At 35.1% G+C, this 26,396-nt stretch overlaps 1 protein-coding gene across 1 annotated transcript; it reads right to left on the bottom strand.

Annotated features, from left to right (window-relative positions):
• Nucleotides 1–56: 56 nt before the first annotated feature.
• Nucleotides 57–19,688, bottom strand: slc29a3 (solute carrier family 29 member 3). The gene is made up of 6 exons (XM_053502118.1): nt 19,555–19,688; nt 14,882–15,191; nt 12,482–12,564; nt 10,881–11,107; nt 7,549–7,711; nt 57–1,747 (listed from the first exon to the last, which is right to left on the bottom strand). The coding sequence occupies exons 2-6, from the start codon at nt 15,122–15,124 to the stop codon at nt 1,108–1,110; spliced, it is 1,356 nt and encodes a 451-aa protein (XP_053358093.1). The 5' UTR covers nt 15,125–15,191; nt 19,555–19,688; the 3' UTR covers nt 57–1,107.
• Nucleotides 19,689–26,396: the final 6,708 nt, after the last annotated feature.

The raw sequence follows: 26,396 nt of genomic DNA, 5'->3' as shown, positions 1-26,396 counted from the left end.
AAGTCTGGTTTTCAATCTCCCTGTGGTGAGATTTAAATCATTTTAAATGGTTTGTAAAGCTTTTTTTTTTTGCAGTAAATTGATTTTTAGTTAACCTAGACCTACTCTGAACTTAAGTTTAGTTTCTCTCTGGTTCTTAAGTAGGTTGCAAGCTGTGTTTTTTTTTTTTTCTTTTTTAATCGTGCATTCTAATATACTGTACATTAAAGACTTATTGATACACATGGGCTTTTGAAATTGTTTTTGTTAAATGTCTATTGAATTTAATGGCCCATTTGTTGCAGCAGGGACTTTTTGCTGGCATGTGGTTCCAGCACAAATAATGTAGTTATATATATATATTTTTTCTTAATTGCAAATAGATTTAGTTTCCTAAACATAAGCACCATTCACGCTATTTAATCTGTAAATGTCCTGAAATTTAGCTGGCAAGCTGTACTTGATGAAAAAAAGTTTGGAAAATAAATAGATGAAAATAATCATCCTAATAGACTGGTGATGTGCTCATAAGGTACACAGATTAATTAAAGAAAGTGCACCTAACAACAACTCCCTTATGTATATAAAAGCCACCTGTCCAAAAAATCTCCCATTCAATCAGCCAACCTTTCATTCAAACCTCACCACCATGGGCAAGACCAAAGAGCTGTGAATGGACATTACAGACCATCAGCAAGAGGCTTGGTGAGAAGGAGACAACTGTTGGAGCGATTATTCGCAACTGTAAAAAATATAAAATAAACCCTCATTATTTTTAACCCTGTCAGCCAAATGCAACTTGCACAATAGCCACTCCTGCCCCCCCTCCCACAAAACTTTGTACAAATTATGAAAAAGTTATTCAAATTCTTCAATCACAGTTTTGATGCAAGAAATGGTGAAATTTGTAAAGCTGCATCTGTACCTGTACACATAGTAATGCATTAAGTATAAAACTAGTCTTAAAGTAAAAACACAATTAAAATTTAATTACTCAATAGAAAACAAAATGTCTTAGACATTCCATATATCTTGAAAAAAAAATTGCGGTTAAAAATTTCCCTCATTAAAAGGAATCAATTTGTAGTTAATACATTTAGACAATTTTAGGAAAATTGTTTAAAGTTGTCAAAGGATGTAAACAAGTAAAACAGAGAAGGCAGAGCCTGCTGCCAGCCCTGCTGTCAAGAAGAATGACATGATTACACCAGCTGGTTCTGCCAGGTCACGGGGCACCACCTTGGGCCCATATATCATGGTCAGGGTACCTAAATATCCATTGGAGAGCCCCAGCAGACAAATAAACAGCACAGGGAAGATATCATGGGGAAAAAAAACTTTTTGCAGGTGACACCGAGGCTGGTAGTTACAGAACATAAAAAGTGGCACTAATGCAGTCCTGCAAACTACAAGCAAAGGTAACACAGGGCTGGTTGGGCCAGGAACCTGCAGCCATATAGTCATCTGTCTACCACAGAAGTCTGCCACGTTGTACAGGAGGAAGCTGGTAAGTGGCACAAAATAGGTGCCAGTCCATGGGCTGCCCGAGTCTTTATTCACCGACTGGATGCCTGAGGAGATGGCTGGGAAGATGATGATGGAGATAAAAAAGACCCAGAAGACATATACACTCAATTTCCACATCTTTCCCATGATGGGTTTGAGGGGAGGCACAGACATGATAGTTGGACTGCTGGTGGATTCTGGAGTAGACAGAGAGCTTTCAGAGGTGGGGGCACTGCCAATGCAAGAAGCCTCCATGTAGTACCTTAAACAGACACAAAGAGAAAATGAGAATTGTTGGGAATGTAATGATTCAAGGAGTTTAAATAAATACGGCATTAACTGATTGTGAATTACAGACATTTTTAACAGGGTCAAAAGAAACTTAATTATATTATATGTACAGTTGTGTTCAAAATAATAGCAGTCCAACATCAGTAACCAGATCAAGAAGTGTTTTGGGGAGAATTTATATTTCTTCATGGAAAATATTTTACTTGTAGGTGTAGTGGAGTAATAGAAACCCAACAGACCCAACAGTCATGATTGGATGCACCTGATTCTGTGTGATTGAATCATTAATTGAAATGGGGCTTGTTCAAAATAATAGCAGTGTGGAGTTCAGTTGGAGAGGTAAATTGTTCTGTGAAAAACAGGTGTCATAAGTTCCCCTTATTTAAGGATAAATGCAGAAAAGGTTGTCTGGTTCTGAAAATCAGAGTAAAATGGGTCGTTCCAGACATTGTTTAGAAGAACAAATTACTTTGATTCAAAAGTTGATAAGAGATGGGAAAACATACAAAGAAGTGCAGAAAATGATAGGCTCCTCTGCTAAAATGATATCAAATGCTTTAAAATGGAAAGCACCAGAAAGATAGAAAACGGAAAACTACCATTCGAATGGATTGAAGAATAACAAAATTGGCAAAGACTCAGACAATGATCAGTTCCAGCATGATCAAAGAACACCTAACGTGTACTGTTACTATTAGAAGACAGCTATGTGAAGCCAGGCTATCAGCAAGAAGCCCCTGCAAAGTCCCATTGTTGAAAAAAGACATGTGCTATGTGACATGTGCCAAAGAACACATTGAAAGGCCTAAAGAGAAATGGCACAATATTTTGTGGACTGATGAAAGCAAGATTGTTCTTTTTGGGTCTACTGGCTGCTGACAGTTTGTCAGGCGACCCACAAACACTGAATTCAAGCCACAATACACTGTAAAGACAAGGAAGCATGGAGGCGCAAGCATCATGATATGGGGATGCTTCTTGTACTATGGTGTTGGGCCTATTTATCACATTTCAGGTATCATGGATCAATTTGAATACATCAGAATACTTAGAGAGGTCATGTTGCCTTATGCCGAAGAGGAAATGCCCTTGAAATGGGTGTTTTAAAAAGACAACGACCCCGAACACACCAGTAAACAAGCAGCATCTTGGTTCCAGACCAAAAAGATTGGCGTTATGGAGTGGTCAGCCCAATCCCCAGACCTTAATCCAATAGAAAACTTGTGGCCTGACAATAAAAATGCCGTTTCTGAGGCAAAACCAACAAATGCAGAGGACTTGTGGCGTGTAGTACAATTGTCACAGATGTGAAGCAGTTCTCAGAAACCATGGTTATACAAATAAATATCAGTTCAGAGATGCACAAGAAAGATTAAACTTCAAGCATTTTTGTTTAAACTGTAAATTCATCACATTGTAAAGATTAATGATGACACTGCTATTTTTTAAACAGACTAATATTAGTTTTTTTTCACTTTCTGTAAACTAATAATCCATTTAGCACATTTTTCTTTATGTTGTGATTCAGAATAGAACGTGCAGGGTGTCCAATGCTTTTGTGTGATTTTAATTAAAAGTTATTATATGGATATGGAGCTTACTCACTTTTTTCAACACACTGCTATTATTTTGAACACAACTGTATATCATAAATATAATATTGCTTGCGTGTGGATCTTCCTGTCTTGTCTTCAGAAAGACTGAGGTCAGGTATCAAACTTGGTGCCTTAAGAAGATTTTATTTCTTTGAAGAAGCTTTAGTGCTGCATCTGAGGTATGTTTTATGTCAATATCCATTTGTAACCAAAACACATCTATGGCATCGACCGAATTGCTTTGACACCATTGTGTCGAAAAAAACACTTTCACCTTCATTTAGTACCAAATTTCAAACCCTAAGGAAGAAATTTTTATCAGCATGAGTGAGCTAGTAAACATCCAGCATGCTGGTTACATTGCCCAGAGATGGGGCTCGTGTTTTGTATTTTGAGAGGCTTGACTATGGTAATTGAAAAATTACAAAAGTGTGGCTTTATTTTATCATCCTTAATAATTTTATCCTGCATGATAAAATATATACAAAAAGGACATTGCTGTCCAGACCAATAACAAAATGAAATTAGCACCTGAATGTGTGTGAAGAGGAATGAACCACAGCAATCTTCCTCTCAACATTATAAAACTCTCTTTTAAAATCTCCACAACAGGATTCCCCTTCCTCTGATGTTAATAAGGATACCCATGTGACTGGCATTTTGAATAGATAATGTTGAACTTGTACCAACTTGTTACTAAATTCAGCATTTATATATTAGGTGTGGGGTAGTGGTTAGCACTGTAGCCTCACACCTCCAGGGTTGAGGGTTTGATTCCTGGATTAGGTCTGTGTGTGTGGAGTCTGCATCTTGTCCTTATGCTTGGTGAGTTTTCTCTGGGTACTGAAAAATGTGAAAATGGAGGAACTATGTAAAAAAGTAAGAGCTCTACAAATTCTCTTCATTGTTTTTGGTCTTATGTATTATAAGCCCAAGACCATGAATTGGAAAAAAAGGTTGTTCTGGGGCCTGCATACTAATATTTAAAGGTAAAAGGGGCTTTTGATTATGCAAAATCAAACAACAGAACACAGTTACAAGTGTAAAAACTAGAAAAAATCCTAAATCCTGGATTCCTTGTCAATATATTTCTTTAACTCACTGCAGATTAGCAATTGTCTTTGCTGGTCAAAGGCAAAAAGCTCTCGTGGTGCCCAACTTGCACTCACCTTCTGGAAATTTAGGTGTCCGTGAATAATTGTTTGTACACTTCTGACAGACAGATATGTCTCTTCTGCAAGCTGGCAATAAGATATCTATTGATGTTTAAGAATTAGACATTCTACTTGCAAAAGTTCTCAGAAATGTGGGTTCCGAGCAACCTTGGCTTGGCTCGCCGTTCTTTAAAAACTTGAATGTTTTCACCATTCAAATGTTTCATATACCCTCACCTTAATGTATATAAATAAAACAAATTCGTCTCTATATTGTTTAGAACTTGCTCTTTCAATAATATCTTCATGTTTCACACAATGGATGTCCAGAGATACTGTTAGTCTCAGAAACAATTGTCTGTATGTCTGTCCGTCCAGTCAGATTTTGTCACAGCATCAAACTAAACTGGCTAAATATATTTTAATGAAATCCAAGCCAGTCTTTTGTTAGTCTTTTCATTTTTTGCCTGAAGGTAAACCTGCACCATAAATGAAATGGAACAAAATGTTCAGTAGAAGTAAAATTATGAGCAGTTATGTGCCAGATTATAGACTGCGAGTTTTGACAGTGTATTGGGCATGCGTCAAACTGTGGATGTCTCTTAAATCAACCATTGAACAGAATTTAATGGAACTTGTGCAGCACTTCGATATCTGCCATAAGTTTAACCTTTTCCTTTAATAAAATCAAAATGGTGAGTAAGAGTGAGTACAAATGTTATGAACAGTTATGTGGCGGATTTAATAATCTACTTTAAAATAAGCTACTTATAAGCTACTTCCTTAAATGCAAAACACCTGTGCCAATAGAAATTATTGAGAAATTTTAACTGAATATTTTTACTAGGATTAGGTAATATTTCCACCGCTGAAAAAACAGCACTGAAGTGGTATAAGTGAATTTTAACGCAGTGGAATTGTTTTTAGATCTGTGATTTATTCTCTGATTACCGAACAGAGAGAGTATTTGGCTGACGTCCAAATAAAGTACAACTTAGTGTAAACAAGGTGTAAGATACTCAACCCAAATTTTATTTCTTTGTATTATTAAGTTTGGCAGAGAGTTCTGTCGTACAGAAAGAATTGTGGTTAAATCGTCTCCCCTGCTGGGTCTTAGTGCTCATATCTCACGGGCAATCAACATCCGTGCATGTGTTACAGTGTACAGTACTGTGTACTGTGTTTACTATAACACTTTGACCACGTGTGTGCGTATAAAACATATTTTATTTTGTGTTTGTTTTATTATTTTTTTATTTTTTTAAAATTATTTTTAATGTATTTACTTTTTTGGGCTGTGGAACAAATAATTTTAGTTTCCATTATTTCTTAAGAGAAAATTAAATTTGGTTTACAAGTGTTTTGGAATACTAGCCAGCTTCTGGAACGAATTATGCTTATAATCCAAGGTTCCACTGTATTGCGGTAAATAAATGACATGAATAACAATGTAAAATGTTTTTTAATACTACAGCCGACATTTTCTCTTTTGTTTGTCACTGTAAACATGGCATGTCTACAGAGAAAAAGCACAGCGCTTATCTCTTTGCAGCATGTAATGCAAAATACGTGGCATATGTTGTTCACTTCCTGGGTTTATTATGAGTTAAATCACTTAGGTCACAATCAAACTATTCTAGAGAGGCCCTAAATCTGGATTAACAGCATGTCACTCAGATAGGCTAAAGACTGTACATATTTTATATTTATATTTTTAGCATAATTATCTTTTTTGCTTTATGTTTTATAGATTTGGATGGTGAAAACAATGCAGTAAAAACAGGTACTGTCATTAAAAAGAAATTATTGCAAAAATTACTAAAATAATATTAATAAAATAATAATAATAATATAATAAAATAATAACTGTATTTAGTCCTGGATGTAAGGTTTTAAATGCATGATATTTAAAAACGTCCAGTCTGCATGTGGATAAAAAGGTTTCAATATTTCGTTTTAAAAAACATTTTTAATTAAATTTTTCTGTCAATTTTTCTGCACATTATAAATCTGAGTCTTTTGCTAGCCACAACTGTTGCTCATTTATGCAAACTGTCTACTAACATGTACATCGCAATGTCAGGAGTCCAGATATTTTGCATGGCACTTAAAAATTTCCCTTACGACAAGCCACAACAACGTCATGAAACTAAGCCTTCTTGCTGACCACACGTGGTTGAAACTAGGCTTGATGCTTAATGCACACTTCCTCATTCCACTCTCACTTTAGCAGATTCACACTCTCTATCCCTCACTCTCTCCATCTTAACCCCTTTCTCCCTTACGCCATCTCCCCCCTCCCCCTACTTTCCCAATAGTCATCAAGATTTTGAACTGAATACAAGGACAGAGTATAAACTACAGGGTAAATTGGAGTGCAGGGAGCATTACTAAAGACCTTTTTTGACTTTTGCAGACAGGAAAAGACAGGAAAAGACTGGACAAGTTGATAAAGGAGACCAACTCAGTTCTGGGGATTCCCATGGACGCTGTACAGGAAGTGGGAAAAAGGAGGATAGCAGCCAAGCCATCATCATTGCTGGAGAATGACTCGCTCTCTGTACAATATTATCCTAGTACAACTCATTGAAATAAAAACTGTGCAATAACATTTAAAACTGCAATATTACCCATGAGCAATTTTTTGGTCCTACTGCAATTTGTTTGAAAGTGCAACTATTGTTTTTTTTTCTTTGTATTTATAGAAAAAAATATATACTTTCTCTATTTTGTATTTGCAATTTTTTTTCTTTGCTGCTGTAACAGAACTTTCCCCACAAGGTATATCTTATCTTAAATGGTATTAAACAGTTGCTTTGACTTTTATTGATTAATGACAAACCAAGGAGTTAAAATATATATGTCTTTCAAGATCTATTTAACTGTGCGCTATCTGGGAAGAACGAAGGCATTTCCTTCAGTCTATCTAGTATTCAAACTATCTTTTTAGTTTGTAGGTTTTCCCTCATAGAGATCAACAAAAAGTTATGCCCTCAGTCAGATGGTTATAAAGTTTTACACACCTTGAGTAGGCCAGCTTGGGTAGCAGTAGGTACACAATGATGCAGAACAGAATGAAGATGTCAGCGGTAAGAAAGTAAGCCAATGCACTGTTGGTCACGTCACTCGCTGCAGCCAGATCCACTATGGATGCTACTGCACTCAAAGTGCCACCCATGGCTTGACCTGCGCTCATAAATGCACACATGAACACAGGTTTTAATATGATCGTGAGGAACTTTTACTGGCATAATTATTATTGTAGCTAACGGCAAATGTTTAAATCTTTCACATTTTGTATTTTGTTGGGACATTTCATTCACACCAAAAGATAGGGTTCAGATTAGACAATGTCCATCAATCCATCCACCCTGCCACCATGCTCTTATATTCTCTCCCTCACACACACACACAAACACACACACACACACACGCACACACACACGCACACACACACGCACACACACACACAAACACACACACACACACAAACACACACACACACACACACACACACACACACACACACACACACACACACAAACACACACACACAAACACACACACACAAACACACACACACAAACACACACACACAAACACACACACAAACACACCAGTTAGAATAGCTAATCGGATACAGGATAAATCTTATTTATATCAGTAAATAAATTCTTAATACAATACTTTCATCGTCAAAAAAAAGTTTGTCACTCCAAATGATAGACATATGTGATATACATATGTTGTGAATAGAAGTAAACACAACATCTGCCGGACTATACAAAGTATATGCGTTGAATCCTGAAAGATTAGAATAACATGGAAAAGTTTTGGAGAATTTGATAAAAAAAAATTTACATTTATACTTTTTGTAATGAATCTAGATGTAACTGTTTCAAGCCTTTTCTTGTTTTCATTTCCATAATCACATCTTAAAATATTTGAATATTTCCTAGAATACAATACAGAACATCTGAAAATTATGTTAATTTACACACTCAGTACTTGGTTGAGTGTCCTTTAGCAGAATTTGCTGCATCAATGAATTCATGGCATGGAGGTGATCAGGATGTGGCACTGTTGTTATTGAAGACTACATGGCTTTGATAGCAGCCTTCAGCTCATCTGTATTGTTGGATCAGGGGTTTATCTCAACATTAGCTTTTTGTTAACATTATCTGAACTGTTACTAGTAATGATCAGTTTTGGGGAACGTTATTTTTTAAGTAAATAATTACATTGCAAAATTACTGTCCTTAAAAACAATTTTTTAATTATTTTATTAAAAGTAATTTTAAGGTTACAAGCAGTTGTCTAAGCATTTAACTGCATATCTTACTGTGTATGACTGTGTATGTGACAAATAAAATTTGAATTTGAAAAGTAATCAATTACATTTCTGATAAAAGTAACTAATTAGGGGACTTTTTCATTGCAGGAAATGAAAACTCCTTTGTGATTCCTCATGCATGTTGTTTTAGTCATGATCTTTATAATTATTCTACCATCATCACTTAGCGAGGACCATAATCTATTAACTACTAATACCCTTATCTCACCTACGCGATTTCGAGCGGTGGCAGTAAGTAAGGTTCATCATGATTCACCGCGAGTTTGACGTTGTGATTAGGTTTCCTTCTCTCCGGGTGTCAGTCCTCGCATAGTCAAAAAAGCAATCCAAGTACTCTAAAGTAACGTGTTACACGCAACAGTGGTAATGATTGTTAACTATTTTTGCACCCATTATCTACTGTATACATCTCATTATAATTTTAATTGGGAGTGGGTGGAATATATTAACATTTTTTCATCTACGTTGATGTGTTGGTAGCAAAATGTGTAAGGATTTGAGTGACTTTAACAAGGACCAAATTGTGATGGCTAGATGACCAGATCAGAGCCCTACCGGTAAAAAACTTTTGGACACGCCTTCTTCTTATAATTTTCAACATTCATACTAAAGACATCCAAACTATGAACAAACACAAATTAAATTATGTAGTAAACAAGAAGTGTAAACCACCCAGAATATGTTTCATATTTTAGATTGTCCAAAGTAACTATATTTAGCTCAGATTAGAACCCACATAAATGCTTCTCAGGGTTCAAGCGGCTGACATTTCAACAGCCACTGTTCAGATGAGACTACGTGAGTCAGGCCTTCATGGCCAAATTGTGCTAAAGAAACCACAAAGAAAAACAAAAAGCAGAAGAGAATTGCTTGGGTCAAGAAATGGACATTAGATCAGTGGAAAACTGTCCTTTGGTCTGATGAGTCAAAATATAAGATTTTGGTTCTAACCCCAGTGTTTTTGTCAGCTGTAGGCAGGGTGAACAGACTGTTCCTGTATGTTTGGTTCCCACTATAAAGGATGGAAAAGGAGGTGTGATAGTGTGGAGGTATGTTGCTGTTGACACTAATGAAGAATTGAAAACACACATAACCAACATGGCTACCACAGTACTTTGCAGTGACATGCCATACCATCTGGTTTGCACTTGTGGGACCATCATTTAATAGTATGAGCTCAATAGTAAGAGCTATTTGTCCAAGATTGTTCTGCATCAGATGACCTGGCCTCCACAATCAACCGATCCAAATTCAACTGGTTTTGGATGAGTTGTATCGAAGAGAGAAGGAAAAGCAAACAACAACTACTCAACACCTCTGGGAACTTCCTCAAGATTGTTGGAAAACCATTACAGGTGCCTACATCATGAGGCTGACTGCGAGAATGACAAGAATGTACAAAGCTGTCATCAAACTAAAAGGTGGTTACTTTGATATAAAACATATTCTGGGTTATTTAACATTTTTGTTGACTAGATAATTCCATAATTGTTCCGTCATAATTTAAATGTCTTCACTATTAATATACGGTACAATGCTAAAAACAATAAATACACGTACCAGTCAAAAGTTTTGACATACCTTCTAATTCAATGTTTTACTTTAGCTATTTCATTTCTACATTGTGGAACATTAATTGATATTTCAAGAATATGAAGCTCAATATGAAGCTCACTCAATAATATAAAGCTCACTCTGCCCTTGTATGTAGTTTGAAATAATATGTAAAAAAAAAATGAAATTACACATATGGAATTATGTAATTAAGTATATTGTGTACAAATTAAGATACACACATTTACTCAAGAATATTTAGCCAAAACATGACATCATGTTAGCACATGCAATATAGGAAAAAAAAGTGCTTGTTCAGTTTGAGAAATTTTATAAAAAAATCTTACAGATTCTTCAAGTACTGTCCATTATTGTGCCTTAGGCTATGTGAATTTGTTAAACCTTGTAATGGCCAAGTAGAATTTGAGTTTTAAGCTGAAGTTGTACCTGATATGAGAGCTTGTGATATCCTCATGGGGAAATGAGCGCTGATGCCGAACATGCTGCCACTGAAAATGTTGGAGGCTCCACTGACCAGCGCAACACTGATCAATGTACCAGCTAGGAACTTCTCTTTACTGCCAGATACATCCGTCTTCACCAGCACCGTGGTGACTATGAACACCAGCAGGATCACAGCCAGAGACAAAAGGATCCGAATGTTAGAGGACAGCCTGGTCAGACAGAATCACAAGCACACAGTCAGCCAAAGTGCATAAAAAAATGCATGGCTGCACTGTGCCCTATAATGTTCAGCTACTTTTACCCATTTAATGGCCTCAGCATGGCAAACATTGTAGTTCATGGCTTTCATTGTAGTTCATGGCTATTCAATTGCAGAAGATAAAAACTTTTCAGCTGCTTGTTTAGATGACAATAGGAAGAAACCTTGAGAGGAACCAGAGGAATTATATAATAGCTATAAAAGGATTGATTTGCAATCACATCATACTGTGTTATGAAGCTAAAATTTCAGTAAAATTGAAAATGTGTTTAAGTTAATATGAAGTTCACTTTTGATGTTGGAGGCTCAGGTATGAAAATGTTTGTGGGAATTTCAGTTCAAAACTATTGAGTGCCTGTAGTCACAAGCCATTAGAGAAAAACTGCCTGCATCATCAAGTCCAAGACCATCTTCATGGTGAAATGGAACTGTCTTCAGTCACCACACACATCCCAAGCAGACTATATGGGACCATCCTCAACAGCAGCCAGAGGGCATTCCACAGATTCATGAGATTTCACAGGGGCAAATGATTTGTACCTCTTTCTTTGTATTAATCATTTACTGGAGAACAAGAATGATTTCTGGGGTTGTTCATGCTGGTAGATCTTAGCCTAAATGTAATTAACACCTGCAGGGTGAACAGAGAGCTGACTGTTTCAACTGTCTGATGTAACATTGTATGACGTAACAGGAAAGTTTATGAGTTTTAAATGTATCATGTTGCTTAAGACTAAGGTTTTTTGTGCTCAGACAAAAAAATCTTGTAGTAATAAAAAAATATGTCAAGCAAAGCAACTTTTCTTGTTTTATGTAAATAATTCTAGTGGCACAAGCTCTAGGTGAGCACACAACATATTAGACGTGTCATTCAAAAAACACACCTCTTGTATTGTACTAGTTAATAGATATGTGAAAAATTACCTAAAACAAACACTGTTGGTTATGAATTTTTTCAGTTGTTCCTAATGACAATTATTTGATTAATAATTACTCTTTGCTATACATCCCTATTACACACCGATCAGTTATTACATGACTACTGACATAAACAACATTAATCACCAAATATGCACAAGCAAATGGGTGACAGGCTCATGGGAATCCAAGACTGAATCATGCCTGTGGGGACCAAAAACCAGCCTGATCCCACAGAAAAAACAATGCAGAATAAATCAAAAGAAAAAAAAGGAATAAAAATAGGAAATGCTGGCCACAGACAGGCATCCAAATCCCCAGTGTACCTCAGCCCACCATGCACAGGCACAAGTTATGCTAAATAAATGGCTTTATAAATAAAATGATGAATAAAAGGACGGACTACCTGTTGACTAAGAGGTAGTTGATGATTAGGCACAACACTGATGGAACAGTAGATGCAATGGCAAGGTAGCTCTCAAAGTAATCCTGCAGAGGAAAAGAGAGAGAGAGAGAACGCTAATTTATTAGAATTTTTTTAAATATAAATTAATATTTCATTAAAAAAGTAGTGTTATTTAGACAGCTCAGTAAACTACAGCAATAATACCTTAGTATTAAAGTATGAACATAAGTATGAAATATAAACTTAGTATGAACACAACATGACAGATAATTAGTATTTATTTTATTTTAATAAAAAAAAAAAACATCAATATTATAGTCTGTTCTCAACAACAGCTTCCGTTACAAAGCTGTGAAAGCCCACTAAATTAATATATATTTTCTTATTATCGGGTTATAGCCAGAAAACCAAAAGTGAACAAAGACTTGACGTTTCCTCTAAGTGCATGTCACATAGTAGATGACTACTTATGCACATGACTGACACGTGAAGGCATTGCACTCTCTCACACACAGGAGAATTTTTTTTGTTTTTCCTCATATAGTTCATTTGAATAAAAATGGAAGTGAAAATGTATGCCAGAACTGGTCGCTAAACAAGCCTTTATAAGCCAGAGAGCTGGGGAGCAAAAAATGTCTGTGGGAAATAAACAAATCATTTTGAATCTGAGAAAAGTGAGTGAAAATATTATACATGCATTTGGCATAGTCAATATAACGTCTGTATTTTAACATCCTAAAAAATCACTGATAAATTACTGATAAACCACTGGTGTACTAACAAATAAGACATAGAAACAGGTCATCCCTGTAAAACAACAGTAATTGATCACAGTAATACAGTATACATAGAACCCACAAACAATAGTCACATCAACAACAGCCTCCACTTGGGAAGTGTGAAGGTATCACAACGATTCAAAGAGAGCTTCAAGAAGAGAAAAATATAGACCATAGCACATAAAATATAAAGGATTGTGATACCTTCACACTTCAACAGGAGAAGCCGAAAGACTAAAACAACAACCTCAAAATAACACACGGTGAGAATCATGAGCATTAAGAATCAAAAGCCCATATTGTAATGTGCAAAGAAATTTTTGTTCAAAACTGTTCTGGAAGAAAAATTAGTCTCTAGAAAAGACCAAGGCCAGCAGGGGAGCCAGTGTCATAGCTAGGTCCATGGTTGCTTCCAAAATGAGCTCATTTTACTGATGATGTAATCATCACAATGTAAACATTCTGAATGTATTTTTCTTTAAACTGGCAAACAATCACTGCTAACAAATCAAAGGAATTTATTAGGTAAAAAAAAGTCTTGACAAAATCAATCACCCGACCTTAACCTAATCGAGTAATTATTTTAGTGAAAAAAAGATTGAAAATGAAAGATTACTCATCAAAAATGGGGGCCATAATCAAAGTTGTTTAATGTACAGGGTGGGCCACTTATATGGATACACCTTAATAAAATGGGAATGGTTGGTGATATTAACTTCCTGTTTGTGGTACATTAGATAAATGCCCCACCCTGTACATATGAGGAAATAAAAACTGAAACTCCGTTATATAGCCTATACATATGTAACCTCACGAAATAGCAAATAGCCTTGCTATTCCAGTACTTTTGGAGGATACTGTATTTGTTAATACAGTAAACCTGATGTAGATGTTGAGATTTAAACAATTTTTTTCAGCCTTGATCATTTGCTCATGATGCATTATATACAAAAAAAAACCTTGGTGCCAAGATCAGCAATGGGATGAAATCAATTAAACATTTGAAAGTGCATGGAAAAATGTAGAAGCAGAAAATTGTTCCATGTTCGGCAGCAAGGAAATCAGACCCCCGCCATTTGCCTCTAATCATGCAAGTCCAGTAAACTTTGCTATTTTTTTTAAAAAGACCTCCAACCCTGGATTCCCTATCTGATATTACTGAGGATGACACTATGACTGGCACTTGTGTGGGACTGTGACCTCAACCCATTACTTTAATTACATAACAGCAAGCCCCCCCTTAACCAGATCAATTTGAATCCTATACAATTTATATTTATTATAGGATGACATATCTGTAAGTACAAATTGAAGTTCATAGTTAATTCTTTGTAGTGGAATGTCCATGTAACATTTTATTTCCTGTTATATATGTATGTTAGTGCTACAAAGTACTACAAGCAATCTCCTCACTACCTCACTCTCTTTAAGTGACATAAAAAATACACAAAAATACAACTTGTCATGTTGCCAGAAAACCTTAATGCAAAGCCCTCTATCAAGAACACACCAATTTTGTCTGCTATCATGCCATTTTTTCATGCCATCCTCCAACCTGGTGGTTTAGCCACTAAAATAACAGACACACATAAAGGACACACACAAACACACATGCACTCACACTAAGATCACTGTGGGACTGGCAGTCTTGGTGGCTGGCCAGGCTGGACGTGCTGTTTAATTTATAGAGCCAGTAGTGCTTGGCTGTAATAAAGAAGTTCCATGGCAGCAGTGAGCCAATGCCTAGTAAAAAAAATATAATATAGACAAGGCAGTAGGAGTCACGTGGCCGGTGGCGGGCCAGCAGGGGCGACATGCCATCCTCCTCCTCAAGATGGACGTCTGGCCTCTCCTCATTAGACATGGTGTGGTGAAGGTTAGGGATCTATAAGGAATTCCGTCTTCCTTGCAGCTGCTTCGTATCATCCATCCTTTAAGGAACAATAAAGGGGAGGGTAAAGAAAAGAAAGAGAGATTAACACAATGTCAATAAAACTACAGAGAAAACTGGACCAGGAAAGTTTAAAATAACCCTGAACCCATTAAAAATGCCTGAATGCCAAGTTGTCACAGGGTTTAGTCTAAATTTAAAATAAGGACCTTTCTAGTTGTTCTGTAAGAAATGTTAGGCTTTTAAGTTTGTGAACTCACACCCGTGTCCAGAAGTTGCTTAATTTTCTTTTTAGATCACTTAAAAGATTTTAATATGGATTTTAATTTCAATAATAAGGTGAATTATTATTATTAGTATTATGATTACTATTATTATGATTACTACACAAATGCTTGCTTTGCATTTATCAACAGTTTTCTGCTCAGGTTTTTGACAGGAAAATAACAGCATTCTGCTCCACCAAGTAAATTGATTAGCTGGTTTTGTTCCGCCTCCGTATTACATGTCACATGAGTGACAACAGAACGCCATAAATGAGGAAGCGAGATTTGAGAAGTGATCGAGTTGTATGACTGAATCCTTCACTACTCTTTGCCCTGATTGCTGAATTAATAATGTTCTGTTTTTCACTGTGTAAGTGTGACCATTGAGTTTGATTGATATAGCATCTGGGATTGTTGTGAGGCAAAGAAGTAAGCACATGAAAACACAGTGATCTGACTGCAGAGAAATACATGCAAGGGAATCACCGTCATTCAGAAATTAGATCATGTGTGTATGAATCAAGACTGTGATTTTTTTTTTTTTTTTTTGATAAATCGTGCATGCTCTACAATCTGACACTGTCGGGCCCTTGAGAAAGGACTTTAATACTCAGTTTGAATATACCTTTTATTTTTTTCCTTCTGTACAGTAGGAAACTGTAGGAGAAAGAGCTAAATTTGTTTTATATATATATATTTTTTTAAAAGAAATCATAAAATATCAGTAAATTGATGACAGGATCATGGGAACACCCACAGAAGTTTTGTCAAGGCATGGATTGGTGGATTTAAAATAAGGCAATTATGATTTGATGAGAGTGTAGACTTTTACACAGTCCCTCAAAACAACTGTATGCTTTAAGAGAGTAATATTTTGTGAATGCAATGTAATACTAAACCAATTTACCCAAAGGGGCAATATAACTAAAAATGCATACGTCCTCGACAGTTTCACAAATAAAGATTTAATCAGCTTAGCCTTTACTTGGTTAATAATAATACTAACAATAATAATAATTTAAAGTTATTTTCTTTATTAATATATTTAGGGAAAGATATAGAAATAAAAATAATAAAACCGAAAATGGTGAGAAAATAGCAAGACCCTGGTGGTGTGCGTCTGTGTTTGTACACCACTATAAATAGAAAGATAGGAGTCAAAGGACAAGATTGGACTGATTTTAAGTCTAAACACTAAAATTATTTTTTTTTTCATTGGACAGATAATGTTTTTTTGCATCAAATGCATTTCCCTGTTGCTCACATATGTCTTAACTTGTGCACCACAAGAGGGCACACTTGTAGTTCAAGCGATGTACAATACTGGACACTGTATTTGTGGCTTTGTTTTGAAGCGACAGTTTGTTAGTTTGTGTGTGTTTTGTTTTTATTCTGTTTGCTTATCGTATCTATTATGGCTTCAATAAGTTGTCTGAGACATGGCAGTAGTAGTAATTGAGTCTGAGTTAAAGAATTAACATTAACTTTCTACTCGTGACACAACATAGCTTAGCCATCCTTACAAGCTTAGTTTCCTTGCAATAAATTATAAGTTAATAAGTTATTACACGTTATCTATAAATTCTAAGTTGGGTTTCCGTGTATCCCATAGTGATTCATTCGGCCTGTGTACAAGCCTCTTCCACTTCTTCCATCTTTCATGGAGAGCTGTGCTTTGTAACTTTTCATGGTGGTTATAAAACACATTCAGCAAGCTGACTATTCAATCACACAAACTGTCATATGTTCATGAGCATTTCACAAATATCAGCCCAAGACAAATTCATAAAAAATAATGTGTCACACTTTCCACATTATTGCTAGTTTTGGGAGAATTGTACGGGTCTGATGTGCTGAAAGAAATGCCAATTTGACTTTTCTTATTTTTGTGTCTTTTTTATCTCTCTCACACACTAAAACACTCTCACTTTTTCTTTCTCTCCTTCTCTCTCTCTCTCTCTCTCTCTCCATTCTGCTCCATTCTCTCTCTCAGATGAACACCATCTAGCTATTTAGTTTTTTTTGCACAATATTTACTGCTGAACAAAAGAACCGTTCTTTGCAGCTGGAATCTAGTTTACTCCACTTCCTATATAATGGACAAATTCAATATATTTAAACTACCTCAATGCAGCTCTCTATACTGGTCAGTGCTCGTTGACACAGTGTATTGCATTGTGTCATGTTTATTACTGTTTTGCACATTTGTATAAGCACAATTTCTGTTGTCTTTTTGTCTAGTTCTTAGCTAGTGTTGTTAATGTTTGCTGTATGTAGAACATTGGTCTTGGAGGAATGTTGTTTTATTTCAGTGTACTGAACTGTAAATGGTTGGAATGATAAAAGCCTACTTGACTTGACTTGTTTAACGATGGTTGGAGTCCAGAGGGCTACATTACTGCCGACTGTAGGTCTCATTCCTCATCATCTTCCGGGCCTCTTCAAAGAGGCTTCCTTAACAAAAATGTCTAATGCTCCCTTCCCTGATTTTGTCTTGACTTGTTTGGTGTATTCATCTGCTTTATTTCTTCCCTGATCAGTGATTCCCTATTCTAAAAAACTTTACATTGCTTTTTAATCTGCTTAGTTTGTGGAGCTGTGCCACCATATCTAGCAAATATTTCCTGCACAAAAGCCATACGTGGCTACGCTGGACAATCTCACTTTTATGGCATTCCTCACAGAGTCCCGTTGAGTGTTTACCTAGCATAAGTAGATTTCTATTAAGGTTGCTGCATCCTTTCTACCTCCTTATCACATCTACTTTGTCCTGTTTTAAATGCAAATATCTCGCTTTTGGTTCATTATCCCCATTCAGTTGCCATTGTTTTTTGCCTTTCTCCACACTATACCTTTCCTTCTGACTTCTAATAATTTGATATTGACCTTAAGATTTACTTTTTTTAGTTGCTTCTTTTGCTTGCTCGTATGCTCGCTCGTTTCCCCGGATACCCGAATGAGCTGGGACCCACAGGAAGCTGAAGTGCCAATAGAGCTTTTTTCAGTCATGCGTGTTTATTATCTGTGACATCACAACAGTGAGTGGCACAGGAAGTTAAACACAGTGGGCACAGTGAAGTGATTTCAAGTATTTTAAAAACCCTTAAAACTCAAGCGGCACAAATACATGCCGGCAACACATAATAGGTCAATAATGATGACAAAAGTATATATATATATATATATATATATATATATATATATATAATGACGTTGCAAAAATGTAGAGCTCTCAAAATGAGCATATTATTATTTTTATTGTTTTTATCATCTTTTGGTTATAAAAAAAATAATTAATAAATAACACAGTGGAGGCGTCAGTCATCTTCTCTGAAGGGGAATAGCTCTTTCCTGAAAAGTCCCTTTGACCCAGTGAGGGTGGTGGGAGATAGAACGCTAGCCAAGCTATCATCCCTATTCCTTCCTGCTGGTGTAAGGTTCTTCATTTCATTTTATTTTTTGTCCACTCATGTTTATATAGAACTAAAAGTCAAGTCATAATAGTGCCTATTTTGTGCTAAAAAAAAAGCATATATCACTCTACACTGCACAATCCTGAGCCTATATAGGTTTCTTAATAAATAAATAAATAAATAAATAAATACCCAGCAAAACAAATAATAGCTATAATGCTCTGGGTTTTGAGGGCAACATCATCATTCAGGAGACGGAGAGGGAAAACTCAGAGGACACCATGCCATAGGAAATTCATCGAGAATTGTTTGGAGAAACTGTCAGCTGAGCCAACACCGTGTCACTCACCCTGACCGCAGAATGTCGGAGTGCTGACCCAGCACTGCTGCCTCCTACACAACAGCTTCGTGCTTCTATATCACGAGCTACTTTCTTATACAACTACAACAGTGTATTCCTGTGAGCTGTTCAGAAGCTATGAATCTTACGGACAATTCATCAATGGCTGGATGCAGGATTTATTTACATTTTAACTGACAACACAGTCATAACTGCTCATGTAAGCTGGTTGTAATTAAGGAGACGTTGTAATTTAAGCTATAAAAGACTGTGCAGGCACAAACAAACAAATTGTGATAAGCAAACACTTGACCTGACAACTCAGTCAAAGGGTTCAGTCACTTAATTCATTATTTGCATAATGAAAAAAACTTGATTACTCACAGATGTCTTCACTCAGAGGCTTTAGTTACAGTTTCATATTCTCAAACAAATGTTTCTGCTCCGTACACACTAACACTGCGCTTCCTCATCTCCTTTCCGCTAGTTGTTGTCGCTTCTTTTTCTTCTTCTTTTTCCGCGTCCTTTTTCTTCCTATTGCTTTTTTTTTTATGGCGGTTGACAACAACTTTTTGCTCATTACTGCCACCGGGTCTTCTGGAGCTGTAACTACTTCAGGATTATTATTATTTTTTATAATACACGACAGGGAACGCCCCCCAAAACTACCAATAATAGTAAAGTATATACATCAGGAATAACACTCACAAGCACAAGAGGGGAAAAAAAGTATATATTAAAAAAAAGGATTTAGAAATTTGTATAAAACTTTCTAGACATCCTAATCAACTTATCTATACGTTTTAAGGATGAGGTATTTGACAAAGTTACATACTGTATAAACAAGCATGAAAAAGTGATTTTTTTCCTTTACACTTATAGATATGAATATGGTATTTATCCAAAATGAATACAAGATTAACAGTGTCTGACATACTACAATCAATACTATCCATAAAATATATCTAAATAATTAAAATGAGGCATATTATACAATTTTAGCGACAACCCAAAGTGTACATTAGACCAAAAAGACTTAACAGCTGGGCATGGTAAAAATAAATGATTGAGAGTCTGTCTCGGAAGAAAAAAATGTACAGGAACCTGCAGCAAATTTTATTTTTTTAGATAGAAAGTCACTGACAGGGTATATAGCCTAATATTTTTAAGTGATTTTTTTTTTTTTTTTTTGGGACAATGGGACATGATAAATAAAAGGAAAAAAGTTTTTTCTTTGAAGAAACCTTCAGATTATCTCTTACAATATAACATTCAAGTCTTCTACCTCCTACAACCTCTAGGTTGTATTACTGCAATGCCTCACTGTCTGGATGTTCTACTGCTTCATTTAGTCAGGCGATATGAGCACATCACCCCTATCTTACCCACTTTGCATTGGCTCCCAGTGAAATTCTGCATAAATTTTTTAAATACTACTATTGACCTTTAAAGCATTAACTGGTAACAGAAGTGTTTTATGATCTGCCGAAACCTTTTATTTAGCCAAGACTTTTGTGAATAATTTTCTTTTAGGTAAAGGTGCCAATGTGGGATACTCATGGACATAGGGTATTATGGTGAACTTGTATGTTTGGATGCTGTCTTTCCCCGCTCACATTGATCACTCAGATTTGTTGACAGTAAAGTAACTGGTTGCTTAACTTCCCAGGAATCTGTGTTGAATTTGTGGAAACCCATTTAGTTCCTTGCACTATGCACAAAATATACATTCACCTTATACATATGACAGTGACCATACCTACAGTAACTATTATCTTTTCTCCCCCTCTCTCTCTCTCTCTCTCTCTCTCTCTCAAATGGTGTTAAGCTAAACACTCCTGAGTCGCCAGTGATCCAGACCCTTTCTACCCTCTGGACCCTGCTTTTGGTTGGAGGTCTCATTGGTCTCATTATATGGAGGCCTCTGGCTGCTGCTGAGAGTGGCTGTGGTCTGCTTGACATGTAAGAGGACGGATCCACTTAATAAACATGAAAATTACCATTGATTGAACTGTTTCTGTGATGGCTTTTAAATACATTTGATGATTTTTTTGTACCTAAATCTCCATAGATGATCCATAGATTTCAGTGCAGATCAATTCCTGCTCTCTGTTTCACCCAAATGAGGATGGGTTCCCTGTTGAGTCCGGTTCCTCTCAAGGTTTCTTCCTACTGCCATCTCAGGGAGTTTTTCCTTGCCACTGTCGCCCTCGGCTTGCTCACAAGGGACTATATAACCATTCTGATTCATACACATTCAAATTCCATGCAAACTTAAATAATTTTTTTTTTGATTGTGTAAAGCTGCTTTGGGACAATGGCAATTGTTAAAAGCGCTATACAAACAAAATTGAATTGAATTGAATTGAATTGAATCTCAGGGAGTTTTTCCTTGCCACCATCACCTTCGGCTTGCTCTGGGAAAATAATAATAATAATAATAATTTATACATATTTTCTTACATTTTTCTTATATTGTTAAATTCGCTATATGAATAAAATTCCATTGAACATTTTACTCCTTATTTATTAATGTATCTTTCACTTGGCTTAGCTAGGCAGTGAATTAATCCAAGGTGCAGTATTTTATACTGGCTATAAATTACATAAACTGAAACTGAACTACCATCAAATTATTTTAGGGCTTAATATTTGGAGGTTAAAATGATGATTGTTGATGCTATGATATGGCTGCTCTTCATATAAGGGAGATAACACTTTTACAACTAGTAGCAGCAGGGGAAAAAAAAAAATCAAAATTTTAGTAAAATTTTAGTTTTTTTTTTTGTTGTTGGCCGGCCACTTAACTGTTTTCCAGAGGGCTCTCCACAGTTTTTTTCCTTTTTGCGATAACGGCTCTCATCGTGGTTCACTGGCATCCCAAAAACTTAGAAATGGCTTTCTAAAATTCAAGGTTTATTTATCATTTGGCAAAATAATAATAATAATAATAATAATAATAATAATAATAATAATTAAAAAGGGGTTGGGGATTTACTTTTTTTGAATAGGACCAGGTAGGTTTGCAGAGATTTTTTTCCTTTATTAAATGAAATCATCAATCCAAGACTGTATTTTTTTATTTACTTGATTTATCTTTGTGTAATATTAAAATTAGTTTGATGATCTGCATTATTTACGTGTGAGAAATATTCAAAAAAATCAGCTTGAGTAAAAGGGCAGAAAATAACAGATTTAGACAAATAAGAATTATATTTACAGTATTTCTTGTTTTTGCCTGTAAATATAATGTAGTTAGACTTTCTGACATTTAAAGAAAGTTTGTTTTAATTTATGTGAAAACATATTTTACTTTAACTGTGATAATTAACATCTGCCTATGTAAATGTTAAGTAAGTAACAATTAGCATTTTAAGCAGCAGAGGAGCTAATATTAAAACTGACTTTTCATTATGTATAATCAACATTAATAAGTCGAAGAACATTTTCATATCAACATTCACAGTGGGTGATTTGTTAGGATCCCTTCCCAAAATGCTTGCATTCTTGCATGAGCTTCCCAAAGTTGCTTTAGTAGATAAGCAAATGGGCAAAATCCTGCTGAGGCAGTACTAAAAACCCATTACACTTTAGGATACCTAAAAACAAGCAAGCAAACAAACAAACAGTTGTTTATGCACATATTTTGTTTACAAATTCGGCCAATAAATTTTTTCAGCTTTTTCCAGGATTATTATTATCATTATATTTTTTCATTCACTATTGTTCAGTACCTTATTCCTTTGAAAATTTGTGAATGAAAAAATAAACACAGGGAAATGCAGATGAATGTTTATTTAAGGAAAAGTCAAAACATTATAAAAAACAAACAAAAAAATGAACATGACAACTATGACTATGACTAATGCAAACCACAACCTCTTTTAATTAAATCACAAAAAATACAATTACAATATAAAAAATATACAAAATACAAAATTAATGTATAAAGTATTGAATTATATAAATAACTATCCGCAGTTAAATAGAAGTTATACAATATAACTTAACCAAAATATACAAATAAATATGAACAGTAAACCAACAAATAATTAGACAAATAAATTACTTAAAAAGGGGGAAATAAATAAATTAAATAGCAGAAAAAATCACAATGCTTCAGTGACTAACTTTAATGTCATGACAATAGCAGAGAAGATTTATGATTTTCTATAAGATTTTAAAGAGTTCAAAAGGTTTTGTTTTTACAGAGGAAAGGTGATGGTTTAGAAAATGTACATGTATGAATGTAGAACTGTGCCTTTAAAATATAGTATGATGATTTGTTACTGTGACAGAAAAAGATACATTGAATGAAACAATAACTAGGGCAAAAGACAACAAGGTTACATTAAAAGAAGATGGGGGAAACAAACAAAGCAAACAGTAAACTAACAGCAGAGACAACAGTGAACTAAACAGACGTAAGACCGGGCTGTGTTACAATCAGCTTAAAGTTCCCAGCGAAGTGCACTGCACAGGGTTTCATCAATGTCAAGTGCGATTCCAAAGCACATGGGGTGAAAATGCTCATTTCAAAGAGAACTGTGAACGGTGTAGACGGACATAATGTTAATATGACACAATACATTTAAATTTAATTGAATTTATAAATCCTTATTATGATATAGACTAGCAATCTGCAGGCTAAAACCCGCACAATAATTTCTTCGTTCATCCTACCGTGCATCAAATTAATCATATAATTTATTCACGACTTGTACACATTTAAACAGTATACGTTTTATAATCTATCGGTTTTTGTTTCAATAAATATTCAATATTTAATTGCTGCATTGTGTTTCGAATGGTGGAATTTTGTCCAGGGAAGTTCCCTTAACCGCCATTCCCTTTGGAAGTATGGAATGGAACGCAGACAAGACCTAAAACACCGCCTATAGGAGCAGGGGAGTACAGTTAAGACAACGTGGCTCTGGTGTATGTAGTGAAGTGCATGATGGGAATTAAAGTCCGGGACAAGTTTCATTATAAGAGCCTAAAAAACCCCCCAAAAAACAATATGGGACAAATACTGGAGGATCGAGTAAAACAAACAAACAAACAAACAACAACAACAACAACCAAAAAAAAAAAAAAAAAAAAGTAAAACACTTTAATTCAGTATTGAATATATTATATTATTTTCATATGTCTGGTTCCTAGCAAGAAACTTTGTCAAGGGTATTCTATAATTTTTTAAAATAATAAATAAAAAGCAGAATTATATTTGTCTCCTTTTTTTCTGATAAAAAAAAAATCAGTCATTTGATCCATGACTTAAAAACTGAATTGATCCAAACTGTGTGTTTTGTAATATGTTACACTCAAAATATTTTTTAGTAACTTCACTTTGTACATTCAAAATGTACTAATGTACATATTATTATTATTATTATTATTATTTTTACAAATCATTGAATTTAAAGTCTTAAATTGAACTTCTCATCTGTTTTTAATATAATAAATATATCTTTTTCTAAATATAAATTTATATATCCACAAATATTAAAATTAGATTGTACAGTATATATCTTGATAAGGGTCTGTTTTTATTCAAAGGTTTAGGTCTGTACTACAGGGGTAAATTAAAGTTTACTAATTATAAATCAATCTTCCCCAAGTATATGTATGAAACATAACACAGTGTGTTTCTTCAGCTTTTTCATCATGTATATATCAATGAGCCAGCCTCTTCTGCATGTCATTGGACAGTGGAAGGAAATTGGAGTACCCGGAGGAAACCCAGAAAGCACAGATGCTTACCTTTTTATCTCATTTCATAAAAAAATGTATTATTATGTACCTCATGTCAGTAAGAGGAAATTTTAATATAATAGTAAAGAGAGAGAGTTTATTTCAGCTTTTATTTACTTTATCAGATTTTCAGTGGGGCCAAATGTTTACAGCTTAGTAGTTAGCACTGTTGCCTTGCACTTCCGTGTTCAATTCCCACCTCTGGTGCATGGAGTTTGCATGTACTTCCAGGCTTGGTTGATTTCCTCCAAGTGCTCCAGTTTTCTTCCACAGTCCAAAGATATGAAAGTTATGCTAATTGGCATTCCCAAATTACCCGTAGTGTGTGTTTACCCTGTGATGGGTTGTCACACCGTCCTGGGTGTACCATGTCCCCTACAGTAAGTCTCCTGGGATAGGCAGGCCCCCTGTGACCCGGATCATAAGATAAAGCAGTTTAGATGACGATGATGAGGTACCATTGCCTTTTAATCACTGGGATTTGAGCCCACAAACTTTCAGTCAGTAGCCCAAGAGGTTTTCTATGTTACTTTATACATAAACATAGAATTGTTTACCTTTACTACGACTTGTCACTACTACCTTAAAAACTATTATTATTGACTGTAGTTAAATGTAGTAATTTTGTTCTATTTAGCAGTAAGTAACATAAGTCTAATCAATGACACATGTCTTATTTACAAAAAGCAACATTTATATCAAGAATGAATAAAAAAAAATTCCATGTGCTGATCAGTGCTTTTTCTTTCTCTACAATACATATTATTTGCTTTATGATATTTTTGACAGGAAATTGTTCTAAGCAACCAGGCCTTTCTTTTAGGCTTTTAACACTTAATGGAATATTTCTTGTATCTTAAGAAACACGTCCACCCAGAGATACATCATCAGGAACGCACATGCACACATTCTTTCAGACAAAGAAAACCAGTCCTAGCATGCTCACCTGAACACTCCACACCCTTGAGCATGAGCAAACAGCCTAACACAGCCCACATTATAAATAAGGCAATGTCTTATAATGCAATGTCATCCAATGTTATCAGACGGTTACATACATAGTAGTTATACAATAACACACTTTATATAGCTTTCAAAAACATACTCACCATCATAAGACTAATCATACGTATTTTGATCTTCCTTACTTCCTTGTTTGTCAATTTATTTCTGCTTCTCATGCCATATAAGGATCTGTCTGTATCTCTTGCTTAAAACCTACCTGCATTTAGCTTTCCATAAATGGGAATAGTTTTTTATGCCAGTGCTCCTTATTAGCACTCATTGGCTGTTGTATTAACTTAAAACTTTATCACTTTTCATAAACAGTCTTAATAAATAATTGATGGAAATAAAAATATATATTTAGGATAAATTAAGAAGATTGAATTAATTCTGAAAGTTCAGAAGTTTTCATTTGTCCCCAGGCTATCATACATTTGTAGGCATAGACACTTTAAGGAGTCTAAAGG

This window comes from Clarias gariepinus, chromosome 8 (genome assembly GCF_024256425.1).
Source record: "Clarias gariepinus isolate MV-2021 ecotype Netherlands chromosome 8, CGAR_prim_01v2, whole genome shotgun sequence".
Taxonomy (NCBI): Eukaryota; Metazoa; Chordata; class Actinopteri; order Siluriformes; family Clariidae; genus Clarias; species Clarias gariepinus.
This window is presented reverse-complemented; position numbering and strand designations above follow the sequence as displayed.